This window comes from Ambystoma mexicanum, chromosome 12 (assembly GCF_040938575.1).
Source record: "Ambystoma mexicanum isolate Mex_15411 chromosome 12, UKY_AmexF1_1, whole genome shotgun sequence".
NCBI lineage: Eukaryota > Metazoa > Chordata > Amphibia > Caudata > Ambystomatidae > Ambystoma > Ambystoma mexicanum.
Genome location: NC_090936.1, coordinates 478518630 through 478533998, shown reverse-complemented (window position 1 = coordinate 478533998; position 15369 = coordinate 478518630). Strand labels below are relative to the sequence as shown.

The following is a 15369-nucleotide window of genomic DNA, read 5'->3' as shown; positions in this document are numbered from 1 at the left end:
TGAAATGACTGGCACGGTTTGCCTGTGCCCAAGTTTGGGAGCTCCTTCGTTTCCAGCGGGTGAGTGCACCTGGTTGTTCAAAAGTATGTAGCAGCACATATGAGAGTGCCCCTATAGAAATGGGAGCAAAATGATTTGTTCATTTCATTATCACCCACAAAGGACACCTATAAAGATGTTATATGATCACACTTGAAAATACAGAGGGCTGCAGCTCCCAGAAGGGAGGTAAGCTTGACATGTAAATGTCTGTCGCCATATAAAAGAAGTTACTGTGATTGGACAGGGGGAGTGGGTTAGTAAGTACCAGTGTCCCCTTTAAAATTTGCAGGCAGGTTCCAGTAAACAAGAAGTTGGTGCTGCCATAGTTGGAATTGTTCAACTACATAGGGGCTATACACAGAAGGTATGTAGCCCATTTGACATTAGTTGTTTCAGTGAATATATTTGACTTACAGATTAATCCCAGTGTTTTAGTTACGTGTCACAAAGACCTTTTCCTGCTCTAATCAAAGGTGTATATATTTTTTATTCTAGACACATGTGAACACAGGAGCACATTGAGTGGTTTCTTTGAAATCAAGCATTGTTTCTGTCCTGATGAAGGCAGCTTTAAACTGGAGCACTACATCTGCTCTGGGATTGGCCGAAACACAACATGTTGACTACATTTTGAAGATATAAAAGCACTGCTAAATGAGGGCAGGTTATATTACATCTGTTAGTGAGAACCTTTTGCCCCCTATGTTGAGAGGGGGGAGTCTTGTCAATATATGGATATTATTTGTTTTTAGATGTGTTAATGACAAACTGTATGTATTTCTTGTGTTCTGTTCACATTTTTCATTATTGTTTTGTTGGAATAATATGAGTTTGAATTTAAGCAGCATCGTTTATTAGTGTTTGCCTTTAGTACGTCTTACTTTCATTGTAACGGTTGATATTTTTTTGTGGGTTTCTATATATGTGTGTGGTTATCAAAATTAGTTGTTTACACCATGTTTGCAATTTGAACTTTTGATAAACGGATTAAAACAACTATTTGTTGAATCTTATGCAGTCATAGAGCAAGCACGGTGGGACTTGTGTGACATGGAGGCCTTGATCATTTTCTGTTTATGATTATAAGCAATAGCCTGTAAGATCAAGGCCATTAAAGGCACCCTGGATTTTGTGGATATAATAAGTGGATTTGGACATATCATGCCATGTGCAGTGCTATGTGTCACCGACCAGCCGCCTCAAGGAACTGAAAGGGGACAGAGGGTGGAGTATGGGGTGGCATGAGAAAGAGGGAACTTCCAGGAGGAAAGAGGAGTAAAAGGAAGAGGGAGGGATGGCATAATGGAGAAGAAAGAAAGAAACATGATTTTATGTTACGTTGATTGCTTATGTAGTGCCCTAGGACTTCCTTGAGATGAAACTGGAAATGAGAAGAAATGATGCGGATGGAGGGAAAGAGAACGGAGAAATCAGGGTATAAGGTGCAAAACGTGAGGGAAGAGCATCATGGAGTTTAATTGGGTCTTGTGCCCCACAACCCTAGCTATTCTGGTGGCTCCTTGCGCTACCGGGTGAGGTAAAGCGAGAGCATAATGTTATGTCATGTGAGCTTCTTTTATAGCAGTTTTTACAGATTGTTGTTTGCTTCAGAGCACTGCGGGACACGTAAGCCAATATGATATGGCAGAGTTGGAGAAAACCAGGAAGTAGAGTTGCTTTTAGACCATTTGTGTCACCTTTCAATTGCCCAATGCACTGATAGAGACTAGATGAAGAGAGGTGAGGAACTCAGCAACAGGATGGACACAGGTTGGGTTGTATTAGGGCATGGAGAAAGAGGGAAGCAGGGGCCATTATATCATGCCAGGTTATTGGCTTATGTAGTCTGTGTGCCACACTAAGGCCATTCCAAAAGGGGAGTTTGCCATCGTGCCGAGGATGCCAGTGGGACTGATTCGCCATGACATCTCCATCGCCTTTTACCCCTTCCTCTAACCCACAGCCCCCATACACTGATTCCACTAACCCATCCTCCACCCACAGGTCTCTTCACACAACTCGCATTTCCATTGTTTCACACGCTCTCTTTGTCTCTATTGTGCACTACGCATGGCAAGGGTCAGGTAATAGCAGGTCGAAAACTCCCCAGGCAGCCATACCTATATGGCAAAATCACATACCACCCTCCCACAATGACTAACAGAAAGCAGCCGCGGTATCTCAATTCTCCTTTAAAAACGCCCCCATGGATTATGGCATGCACGTCCTTCTTATCATCCAATGCTTATACCCTGCTCTTCAAGATCAATCATGCACTGACCGACACTACCGACACCCACGCACCATGCTTTATCGCCTTGGCTAACTGGAAACTTTCCATCCCCACTTGTCTCTGACAGGGCCGTGTACAATGTCTGCATGGGGAGTCCTGTCTGCGTGCTTTGACTGGATCAGCCTGTCAGCCTTTCCCCATTCACTTCAATGCACCTATAACTTCCATCTTTGTTTTTATGGCCGTCCATATTAGTCGCAATTGAGCATGAGCAAGTTGGGTATACGTAGTCTTAGGCGTCTTGCTGTTTCCGCTTAGCAATGGATATATGTGTGTGAGTGTCAGTCCTGTATCTATGCGAGTCACATGCATTTGTTTAGTGTCTATCTGGAATAAACGATTGTGTTTGTGTAGCTTTGTGTGTGGATGCCTGTATGCCTCATGCCAAACCATATATGTCATTGTGTCAGTGATGACAGCGATGTCAGTGGTGTCAATAATGGCGTCATAAGCTTTTTCGAGGTTATAGTAAGTCAACTTGTTTGATTGAGGACAACTGCATTTCCTCCACATTGTCAATTGGGCATGGCCTAAATGGCTGTCTGAATGAATAGAATTTCTTACATCTGCGGTACATCAGCGAAGTTGTGGAAGGGCGCAGGAGTGACGTGCATCTCTCGTCCCTTTGTCTTCGGGCTGACAGTTGGGTGGGGGTCATGGGGGACACACTTGGACTCCCATCTTCAAAATGGAGGCATACAAATACTGAAAATAAGTTGCACCATTTTGTTTTGAAATACTGATATTGCTATATTTAAGGGTCCTCAAAAATGGTGTTTCTGGCTTGTAATTGTTTATGGCTAGTAGTCAAGAGTTGCAAGGGATAAAATGAGTAGGAATTGCTGACTATGTTTTGACTTCAGGACTTGGTCACCACAGCACATCACTAGGCACCTACCATAGTAGAATCAACCAACAGGTGCAGAGCTCTCGAAATGGCTGTCAATGAATGCTTGAACACTCTACAGCACCTACAGCAACCAAACCTTCAGACGAGTAACAGAATTAACACGTTCTTCAGTGATCAAATCAAGAAGATGTGAGGTGGATTAAAGAATCCCAACCTTCCAGGGATGTCCACACATCCCTCACATCAGGTACCAAGATGGTCATATTTCAGAACCATAAGACTGGAAGACATTGCAAGCATAAATTCATCACTGAAGACCAACTCCAACAGGGACAATGTCATTCCAGCCACAACCAATAAGAACATCCTAGGAAACACACTCACTTCTCTTTTCTAGACATTATCAATGCATCACTCTCTCAAGGCCCCTTTCCTGGACCACCTGGAGAGATCTTACCACTTTTAGTTAAGCCTACACTCAACCCTGATGACCTATAACACTACTACCATATCACCCATTTACTTTTCATTGGAAAAAACATTAAGATGATTATCACCCTCCGACTACCCAAAGAGCTTGGCCAACACAATCTTTTTCTAGACCACTAGTCAGGCCTATGATCCTAATGAGCATTGAATGTGCCACCATCCATGTAACTGACAATGCACTCTTCATCAATGGACAAAGTGAACCACTGCCTCTTGGTCCGACTTGACCTCTCTGATGCATTCAGCACAGTTGACAGCAAAGCACTACTCAACACTTTCTCCATCAGCATGAGAATCAGGTCCACAGCCCTCCACTGGTTTGACTCCTATATCACTAACGGATATCAGCTCTTTCAGCCGGGTGCCCACAGACCTCAATGATTACCAGTGGCCAGTGTGACCATTGTAGTGCCCACTCATTTTCAACCACTACATGGAGCCGATCAGGACCTCCTTGCGACCACAACATCAGACTGCAAAATGCTAATGGCTCACAGGGCCAACTGCATCAACACTATCCAACAGCTGAAAATGCCTCTCCGTCATTCAGGCATGGATGCCCAGTGCCTACCTGAAGCTTGACACAAAAACAACAGAGTTAAGCCTCCTTAGAGTCTCCACCAAATGCACAGTCCGGAACTGGCTGACAGGGATAGGACGTCACAGCTTCTCTCTGCATCTCGCCCTCGGTGAAAGGTCCCTCAGCTTTCCCATTGACTGTGATTTCTCCTGCAAGACACACATCACAACGATGATGCAGAAACCTTGGTCAGAGCTTTAACTCCTCCCCGGAAGCAAGGAATTTATCCAAACTCAGACTTCAGAACCATTCTCCAAGTCCCGGTGCTCCCCCACCTGGATGAGGGAACCCTCCTTGCAGGGGTGTCATTTTGGGGTCTCCAGAGGTTGCAGTGGTGACCCAGGCAACTCCCCTGTGACCGCTGGCACTGCCTCTGAGATCCCTGGTCAAGGATCCCAGAGGCAGTAAGAAACTGAAAGAAAAGAGGGTGCTACCGGTGGTGGCAGAGCTGCAGAGGGAACTAGGGCTTCATTCACTCCCAGACTGCCCCCCTCTTCAGTGGCTGACTGGGACCTTATTAGGAATCAGAGCTTAGGTTGCTTGGAAACCAAGCAAGAATGTACCCATTTGCCTGCCCGGCCAGGCGCATGTGTATTCTGTAGTCCCGTGCAGGACTCTTCATTCTTGCCAATACCTCTCCGGACATATTTGGAGCTTGGATAGTGTCTTTGCTGCTCTGAGTTGGCTTTCATTGGGGTGCCCAAGGTAAGCAGCTTTTTTTACCTTTTTAAATATTTATCAAATGATATCACTGAATGATTAAATGTACCCAGTCAGTTTTAGTGCTTTGAAGCCACAGGAATGGCTATCAAACCTTATAAAAAAAACAAGTTTGGATCCCAGGTCCATTGAAGCAGGGTGGGTGCCTTTATATTTCATTGGTGCACTTTCTGTGCCCTTATCTTAACACCTAGCTTCCATGTGTTCGAGCACTTTTAGCAATTGAGACACACTTTGTGCGTACCTGGGTGTGAGGGTGCTTGTGGGTGTTGTGGGTTGGGAGCCATGCCCAACATACATTCCCTCATAGCTGCCAAGCGGCCCAGTGTCATGTGTGTCACAATGAGGCATTCCTGGTCTTGTGCGATGCAGGCTGGGTCTTGTATTCCTATACCTTTTTAATGGAGGAAATGGAAGTTCAAATCCCAACATGAAGCATGTAAAACCAGGACCAGCCAAAGGGCTCACACATTACAAGCGGCCAATTGGTAGAACCTTATGCTGTGCACAAATGTCAGGTCTGGGTAACACTGGGTCTTGCATCAGAGCTGCTGTACTTCCCCCGAGGATGGGATAATGTGAGGAGGGGGGTGGGAGAAGACAGAGAGGGACCCACTGCCACCTGTCCTGTTCTTTATATCAGCACACTGCAATCAGCAAGATCCCATATATGAATGTGTGTCAGGGCGTCTGAATTCCCTATAGAAAAAACACAGTGAAACTGCACTTTTGGTAATAGAGTTGTCAGTGACAGATTGAAACATTCTCTGTGAATGATCCCATTCATTTATGGCCAAACAGTGTGGGGGGTGCTGAGGTCAGCCACAAAGTGACAAATGCATTGCAGGCTCATTAAGAGCTTTAACTGAACTTTGGGGGTTCAGTAAGTGCACCTAATGCAAATAACCTTGTAGAGCCAAGTTCCAGACCAGTACAATAGCTCAGCGTGTTGATGCACATCCAACTGAGAGGAGAGATGTATGCAGCCTACTGGTTATAGGGGCCAATAACGGTAGTAGAACTTGTTTTAATGCACATGCTGCAGAAGGGTGTGTGTGCCTTATTGGGTTAAACACCTGCAGCAGTATACAATGCTAGTCCTGGAGACCAATGCAATGGTAGCTCAACAGCTTAATGAACTGGCAGCACAGCAACCATTAAAATAGGTCAATGCACCTGTGGCAGAGAGATGTTTGTAACCTGAAATCACAGTTTAATAGTCCAGTAGTCATCAACATCATCAACCATTTACTCAATGCTTTAGATCGAAACTTATACATAACGTACACATTTCACAGGAATCCGTGAAATATTTCAATGTACACCTAATAAAGAGTTTTGGAATAAATACCAGAAATATAAAAGGGATTAAAATATATTTCTAATTTACCCATTAGAAATCCTAGAAGACTCTTAGATGTATATGTGCCCTCTGTCCCCTATCAATGCAATTAAAACAGCAAAATTAATGAAATAGTTTATCAAGGCCCCTTGGCAGAGCCATCACCTTTGCCACCATTCTCATGGCTAAGCTTCTGAAAAGGAGAAGCAGTGATATAGCTCTCAGTCGTATATACAGATCACAAAAAATGAAATAAGTGTCTCTTTCCCTCCGATTCATATCTCTTTTTCCTAGACCTACTCACGTGCTTAGGGGCAACCACGAATTTCTGTGCACTTAGCTGCGTATTTCAAATAGGATATAGTGCAAAAGTGTGTAGTAGCTTTAAATAAATTGATTTACCGGACCCTTTCATACTAACACTTCTTGATAGCGGAAAGCACTGCTCGCTTCAAAACTTTGGATCGGTCCACATATCAGCAGGCCCTACACTATCCAGGATGGGCGGCACATAACAGAGAGGATCTGCCCAGCTGTTTGAAGGCCCAAGACGCCCACCAGTGGCTCCTTACACACTGTGCTGGTTGAACCAGCAGACCCAATATATGGTCTAATAGCAAAGGTACCGCTGAGAATCCTGGAAACTAGTTCGGATTGCTGGGCTGTAAAGGGTGTAGTCCAAGGAACCCACATTAATGCCTTTCAAAGATGTTCGCGGAACATTTTCACAACTGGGCAACTAGTTTCCTGGGTTTTGACCCACACCCAGTGGGTGCCACAGCCTTGTTCCCTTATATATGCAGCAATTCCTGTGCTATGGGACCCCCTGATTTACTCTGCAGAGTGCTAATGCTGCAGGCCTCCAGGGGCAATGTTTCTGTGGACCATTGTTTCATCTAAGAGTTAGAATTGAAGAATCATACAAAAAGTTAAATCGGGGTAGTCCCTTAAAGCATACAGTGGATTGGGGCTTTGTGAAATGTATTAAATGTTAAACCAGAAGTATCCACTATGCTGCGTAAAAGAAAAAGTTATAGTTGAATTCAAAGAAACTTAATTTGTTTTGTATCCTGTACCACGGATATCGGTATTATTTTTTGCCACAAAATGTTTTCTTCTGAGAACATTCCTTAATTTTGTCAATGGCCCTCATTACGACCCTGGCGGATTTTTTCCGCATGGCGCAAAGTCCCTTTACGCCATGGCGGATGGCGGACTTACCGCCCCATTCCGAGGTTGGCGGGGCGGTAAGTCCCCATTGACCCATTTACCCTTCCCCATTCCCATTTCGGCCCCATAGGGCTCAATGGGAGTGGGGAAGGTGTTAATTACGCCACCGTACACTACGGTGGCGTAATCAACACCGAGGTCCCATAGCGCCATGGATTTTTACGCCCGCAAAAAGCGGGCGGAAAAGTGACCATGGCGCTCTGGGAACTCGTAGTTGGCGGTAAGGGGTCGGCGCAGCTAACGCTGGCGTAAACCCCTTACCGCCAGGGTCGTAATGAGGCCCAATGTAATTTATTTTGCATTTACAAAAAATGTACATAAATGTGAATATACAATCTCAAGTCAGAAAAAAAGAAAAGAATTAAAAGAGACATTTGGTTCAATTTTCTACAGTGATTCACTGTCTACATTCAATTATTTGTATGCCTGTCTGAAAGTAAACACTGCGTCACAATGCATCCCTGCACAGTACGCAGGCAATATGGAGGGGGGGAGGGGGGTGGGGGGGAAGAGAGAGAGAGAGAGAGAGAGAGAGAGAGAGAGAGAGAGAGAGAGACAGAGACACGATGCTTGCTACTCCTCCTTTCACTAATAACCATCCATAACCCTAACTTGGCAGGCATACACAATGCACATGGACTAGTGATTCCACACTCGCCTGTACACACCTGCATGGCATCTCTTGCATCATCCCTAATATAGAAACGTTCCACCTGGAGTGGTGCAATTTTGGCTGAATTTAAACCAGGGCAGTAATTGCGCCACTGCAAATTCATTTTTTCTCTGGAGCAATATTTGCACTCATACAAACTCTTTCCGGCGTCAGAGGCCCTTGAATAGGGTATCCCTAAAGGTAGGTATATACAGGTAGGTATATATAGATTTGCTTTAAAAAGGCCATGCCACAAACGGCATAGTTCTGTACATGCCATAATATAGTGAGCGAGGGACATGGGTATCTCAGAGTAGGAAAAGACTTACGTACATTGCACTCGGCCGCAAGAGGAGTCCATGCAACATCTCCATGTCCGCGGTTGATCTGTGTGGAACCCCAGGCTCGTGGCTCAGCGACCTAGTCAGGCCTGGGGGCCTATGACCGGAGGAACACCTGCGGATCATTGTCCGTCTCCTCCATCCCTCCTTTGTTAGTGGTCTTGTGTGGGATTCAGCAGCCCTGGCCTCTTCTGGGTCCTCCAGGGCTTCTAGCTCCTCTGCACTTGGCTGCGCATCCAAGCTATCATTGTCAGGCGAGTGGGACCACGTGGCCAGCCGTCTTCTTCCATAAGCAGTCGGCCCCATTACTTCTCGTGGGTCAGGGCTCTGGCTTCCATGATAATGGACCAACAAAGCCTCCAGCAAAGACTTTGGACGAGCCCTAGAGAACCAACCAAACTCATGGCTACCACTGGTCGGTGCAAAGCATTGGTCATCGTAGCCAGGGCTGGAGCCTTCAGCGTCATCTGGCACTGTTGGGAGGCGTCCTTGCTGCATTCCGCTACCTCTGAGGATTTGCGACTTGGTCCAGTCGCTCCACATTAGGCTACTCAGTTCGGCGGGCCCAAACACCCTGGCCTTTCTGCCTTGGACAGAGAATCGCGGGTTAACCTGTAGCGGGGCAGTGCTTGATTTGCGCCGCCCAGTCAGCTCTCGGCCCCAGCACGAGGGCTTCTGTCCAGTGACCCGCGGAGTGGGGCCCCGTCTCTGAGCCAGCAATCCTTGGGATGGGACGCCCACACTGGATCTTCTGCGGACTTTGGTTGCGGTCACCACAACACTGGGCCTTTTTCTGCTGGTCTGACATGGCTCGGCAGTGGACTTAGCAAAATGGCCACAGAAAAACTTCTCCATGGCAACAGCTCTTACAAATCCATTTGATTGGCGTAAAATGAGGGGCTGTCGTTCATTGAGCCACGTGCCTGAAAGGCTTAGGGAAATTTAAGGGGAAGTGGGTTAGTTGTCAAAGAACCCAGATGGAAGTATGGCTGAGGGTCAGGTGGTGGCTGCTGAGTGAGTGCGTTGAAGGTACACGTCACTGATTACGAAATGTGAACGATGTTTGGGGATTGGCGAATGTGTAGGATGAGTGAGTTATTGATTAAGCAGCTTTAAAGGCAAACCGGAAATGAGTTTTAAAAAGGTGCGGAGTGTAGGGTATTTGTTAGGAATGCAGGGACAAGGTAGGGTATTAATTTGCGAGGGCGGGGGTTATTGATTGGACAGGCAATACAGAGCAGTTATTGAATGGGGAGGGGAAGGGATTGTTAGGTTTTGATTAAGAAAATGGGGGGGTGTTGATGAGCCACCCAGGTGGAGGGTTATCAATGCCTAATTATGAGCGCCCAGTGGGTTTGGGAATTATTGTGTATGGGAGATAGAACGTTCGGGAAACTAGAAGAGAGAGGGTTGCACGTGTTTAAGTAAGAAGGGGGGTGTAAGGAGTTATTGGGTGCTCACGGGATGGGTAAAGTAACCGGTAGCGTCAGGTGGAAACCTGTTGTAAAGTGTTCGTTGCGGGACCCTAAAATGTCCCCCCTATAGCTCTCTCGCCTCCGCCTGTTTCCTTCTCCCTCGTGTACCCTTGTAGATTCTCGCTCTCCCTCTCCAGCTTTCCCAGCTGTTCTTCTGTTCGCCCTTCTCTTGCCCCGTTGCTCTCGTTGTTTTCCGACCCCTCTCTGCTGGACTCGGTGTTTCGCAGGCGTCCTCGCTACCTTCCCGTCTGCCCCCGCAGTCTCTGTGCCACTCCGAGCCTTTGCCAGTCTCCCTGCGCTCTTATCTCCCCTCACGCCGACTCTCCGGGGTCTGCATGCCTCTCCTCTCACTCACCCTCCTCGCTGGCAGCGCCCACTGGAATCAAAGGGCATCCCGGATTAAAGAAACGCTGATGGGAGCGTGTAATGTACCCAACCCCAGCCCAGCGCCCCCGCTGCCTCCCGCCCTGTCAGTCTATATGGGGCAGCGATGCGAATTAGGGAGAACGTCCGATGTGTGCGACTGTAGGGAAAGCGGGGTCCCCGTAGTATGTTATGCTACTGTTATGGGGTGAAAGTGAAGGGGGCACCTAAGACCTGCAGGTGAAACTTGATTCTGGTAAGGAGGAGAGTCATTTCTCATACCAGGTCTTTCAGCGAGCGCATGCCGGTGGCGAGGCCCCGTGCTGTCCTGCTCCTATGCTTCTCACTCACAGAGATTGTGTGTTGAGTCCATGCAGTGCTGGGCCCTGTGCTGTCACTCACCAAGCGTATTTGTGGCTCCATATGGAGCTAATTTTGGGATATGTGGTCTAGTTCTTAAAACGCCAACTCGTGATCAAAGAGGCTAACTTCTATTTCCGGCTTCCCCACTTCAATAAATAGTGTGATCCTGGACAAACCACTTTTTCTTGCTCTGCCCTGGCTCCCTTACCTGCCAGAACTGGGAACCCCTAGAAACAAACCAAGAGCAGCACAAAGGGCTAAATAAAAATTCACAGAGCAGTCTGCATTTTTCCACGGTCCCCCTAGATAGAGTAACTCTGGGATGCTGATTCTACGGTTCTAATCCACAGGTAGACACATATGTCCATGTTGATGTGTGGCTGACAGAACTTCAGTTGTAGATACACAGTACTGGTTCTGTAGTCCTCAGTAATGGATTGAGTGGGTTGGTTCTAGGTACGTCATCACAGGTACCCAGTGGTGGTTCAATGGGCCTCAGAATTAGATTGCTAGGGTTGGTGGGTTCATTCTAGGTAACTCATCACAGATACCCAGAGGTGGTTCGATGGGCCTCAGATTGCTAGGATTGGTAGGTTAGTTCTAGGTAACTTGTCGCAGACACCCAGTGTTGTTTCAGTTGTCCTCAGTAGTAGATTAATAGTGTTGATGGGTTAGTTCTCGGGCACCAGATCACAGATAGTCAGAACTACCTCTGGGTCCTCATTTGTAGATAACTAGTACAGGCATTAAGGTCATTAATTGCATGTACTAAGGGCTGGCTGTGTGGGCCTGTGCAGAGCCAGTGCTGCTTGCAAAGCCGCCAGTTGTAGCTCCACAGTGAGGGCTTTGTGTTCTTGGTTCTGGATAAGCAGTACTAGCTCTAGTTGCTGCAGTTGTACATAGAGGGGGCTGGTTGTGTGGACCTTTAAAGGGCTAGTGTTGCCTCCAATGCCCTCAGAAGCAGATACACAGTGCAGGTTCTGGAATTCCAAGTTATGAATAAAACAATTGTGATGTTAGAGTTCTCAGATGTAGTTACGCGGTTCTAGGCTGCTCAATGGTAGACACTCATTGTTAGTTCTAGGGCCTTCAGTTAAAAATACCCAGTGATGTTTCTAGCGTCCCTGGTTGTAGATACCCAGTGCTTTTGGGGGAGTCCTCACTTGTAGATAGCCAATGCTGCTTCTGGGGTCCTCAGTGGTAACAAGTGTTGATCAGAGGATAGCCAGATGTAGATGATGTGGACACTGGTTCCGGGTTCCTCAACTGTGGACCCCCCCCGTAGCTGGTCCTATAGTCCTGAGTTGCAAAGGACACCCAGGGCTGGTTCTAGGGTCATGAGCTGTGCATACTAAGCACTTGTTCCATGGCCATCAATTCTAGATACGCAGTTCTGGATCCCCAGCTGTCGATCAGAGCCGGGGCTGGTTCTAGAAAGCTCCAACGAATGTGGAGGTCTTCATTTGTAGATGTCTCTGCGCTGGTTCTAGGATGCTCAGTTGCGTATGACAGTACGTGCTGGTTCCAGGGTCCTCAGTTGTAGCTATTCAGCTAGACGTTGTAGAGTCCCACACCATCCTGTTTCTGGGGTTACCAGGCTTCCGCTTCCGTCTCAGACCCCCAGCTGCAGTTCCATGCAGTGCAGCCATGGCTCTTGGGCCCCTCTTGCGTTAGCTGGACACACATTATTTCTCCTACGTGGCCCTGGCTGCGCAAAGTCCTCCCGTCACCAGTGGCAGCGCACTCCCTCTCGCGATAGTTCGGATTCTCTCCCGCGCACCTGCCCGGGACCCGGAACGGCCTGGGAACTTCCACACAGCACTCCAAAACACTACGAGCCCTGGACTCATACCCCTCCTCCTATCCAGCCGCCCGCCCGCTCACAGGCCGGCCTTTTACGCGGGTCATGCACCGAGAGCCAGGCAGTGCCGGGTGGAGGGCCTCGTGTGAGTGGGAGAGCCCCCACCCTCGGCATAGGAAGTCAGCAGCGCAGCAGCACAGGCAGGGTTGCGCCATATGAAAACCGTCTCTCTGATGGTTTCCTCGGTTTGGCCTTCTGTTTTCAGTCTCTGGGTCACAGGATGTAAGAGGAACTTGTGTGTGCCCCATCCGTTTATATTTTACTAAAGGACTTACTTCTGCCTGTGTTAACTTGCGGGCCTGTCTGCCCCCCCCCAACTGAGACGGCGCCCCCTCACATTCTTGCCCCTCCCCATTTCCTCATTCCTCCCTTGACCTCCTGAAAGCGGCTAATGATGACGAGACCATCTGCTGGGGGGCAAAGGGCATTTCTACACATCATTCAATCAAGACATGCACAAGGTTAAGCCATTGACGTGATAGTTACCGACTGGCCCCGTGCCAGTAGCATGACCTTTATCCAGTTCTGGCTTTTCAGCCAACAGCCCTTTGAATGCTGTGACTTGTAAGCCCATATCTATAAGGATTTAAACGAAACTGCAAGCCACGGCGCAACAAAAAAAATGCGGTTGTCGAAAAAGACATAACTGCACTGTGACTCGTGGCATGCAGCTCGTGGGCTCTGCAAGGGGGCAGTGCCAGGGGAGGAGCATGTATTCCAGTCACCTTCTTAGGTGCCATTCCGGCCACATTTTATTACACAGTAAAATACACAACCATCAAACCAAAAAGTGGCATTCTTAACCAATATGTACTCCATCATAAAATCATTAAACGGTTCCTATCTGATCATGCTGTCCAGGTGGCCCATGGCTCCAGCCCCCCAAGGGGGCACATGGTGGTGAGGCCCTATGCCCTCACCGCCATGCTCTTGGGTGGGCGATACCAGGAGGCAGCCCCTTGGTTACCGGCCCTAGCTGCCCCCTGATCCTGCCCCCTCTAACACCTCCGCTGGGACCCTCCGGTGGCTGTACACCTATTTCGATGGGCGGGTTCTATGCCCTCCCCTCAGCACTATTCCAGCTCCGGAGTCCCCCAGAAGGGGATCTCATTGTTCACATGGCACTCCCCAACCTAACACGACCCACTCTGACCTCTAAAGGAAGGGTGGGTGGGATGGGAAGATGCAGAGATCGCCAGCAGGGCGGCTTGGCCAAAGGCGGCAGGAGCGCGGTGGTGAGGATCCCTCCAGCAGGACCAGGTAGTGAAATGTGCACTCCTCGCCTCCTGGCCCTCCATTTATGGAGAGATGCTAGTACTGCCACGCCGCCCCCACTGAGACAAGAGCGTAAACCAGCCGGCCCCCCTAACAGTAAACCAGTTCCCTCTGGCATCTGCCAGTCCTCTCCTCCCCAGCAGGCCCCTGGCCAGCCCAACCCGGCATTCCTGCAAAGCAAGTCTTTTGCCTTCGTGAGCTCTTCAAGGGACCAGTGCCACAGGAGGAATGAGTAGTCCAGACACATTACATTTTGGGTGCCATCCCAGCCATATTTTATTACACAGTAAAATACAAATCCATCAAACCAAAATGAGACATTCTTAATTAATATATACTCCATCATAAAATCATTAAACAGTTCCTATCTGATCAGGTGGACCATGGCTCCAGCGCCCCAAAGTGGCGCATGGTGGTGAGGGGTTTCTAGTCAAAGGATCTAATCCAAAGGGTCGACAGGTCCAAGGATGACATTTTTTTTTAAATTATATATATTTTTTTAGGTTTTCGTTTAGGGAAAAATTGTTTTTTGGCAAAAAAGGGGGTTGGGGGGACCCCAAAAAAAGAAAAAAAATGTAAACGATATTTTTTTTTTCCGATCCTTTGACCTGTCGACCCTTCGGTGTCGATCCTTTGACCTGTCCACACTTTCACTGTCGATCCTTTGACCTACAACCGTGGTGAGGCCCTATACCCTCCACACCATGCCCTTGGGTGGGGCAATACCAGGAGGCAGCCCTTTTGTTCCCGTCACTAGCTGCCCCCTGATCCCAACCCACCCTTACCTCTCCCGCCAGGACCCTCCAGTGGCTTCACACCTATTACAATGGAGGGCTAATATAGTTCAGAACCCCACACTGCCTGCCCAGTCCGTGTAAAGCCTCAATTGCATGCTGTTCATCACTTCTGCAGGCCACCCCTGTACCCGTTAAATTTCTTGAAGGACTCGTCCCAAACAATCAGGTCCTGTTTGGGTTCCCTGGACAACCTAGTGTGCTGATGTACTTTAGTCAAACCAGGCATAGCTCCTGCAATTGCCCTCGCAAATGGTCTCCCCATTGGGATGATCCTTAATTCGGCGAATGGTGTCCCCATTGGGATGATCCTTAATTCGAAGTTCAACTGCCTGACCAGGCTCTATAGCTGCTGCAAGGTCACCTTCTAGGCCTTAAGACACATTGCCAATCTGAGGAATTCGACCATCCGCACGGTTGGGTGCATGCTCATCTGGCCTTTTTTAAACATTTGATATGAAATGATATGATGGCACAACAACCTCCGGAAAATGTGTGAGGCTAATCTGCACACATTTTCTTATGCTCACCATACAACATACACATAGACCCGTGTACTCTGGATGGACACAGCCTACAGGCGCAGTTGTCCCCTCTGTCATATTTAGTTAGGATGTGACGGATGGATTATACAATGCATCTCAGAAGGGGAGAACCAAACCTTCCTCCTGCCATTGCCAGTCTAATTAACTAACGAAA

At 48.0% G+C, this 15369-nt stretch overlaps 1 protein-coding gene across 6 annotated transcripts in view; it reads right to left on the bottom strand.

The window, feature by feature from the left end:
* DGKI (diacylglycerol kinase iota) overlaps positions 1–15369 on the bottom strand; it is a 1316934-nt gene that overhangs the window by 813295 nt on the left and 488270 nt on the right. For 2 of the 6 annotated variants that reach the window (XM_069628757.1, XM_069628756.1), the window contains exon 1: positions 8532–12597. The exons of 2 other annotated variants lie outside the window; for them this stretch is intronic. In XM_069628757.1, the coding sequence (XP_069484858.1) occupies positions 8532–9394 (863 nt within the window). In that variant the 5' untranslated portion in view covers positions 9395–12597. Of the gene's footprint in view, positions 1–8531; positions 12602–15369 lie in introns of those variants that run through there. 2 more of the 6 variants (XM_069628760.1, XM_069628755.1) reach the window with 2 other exon arrangements.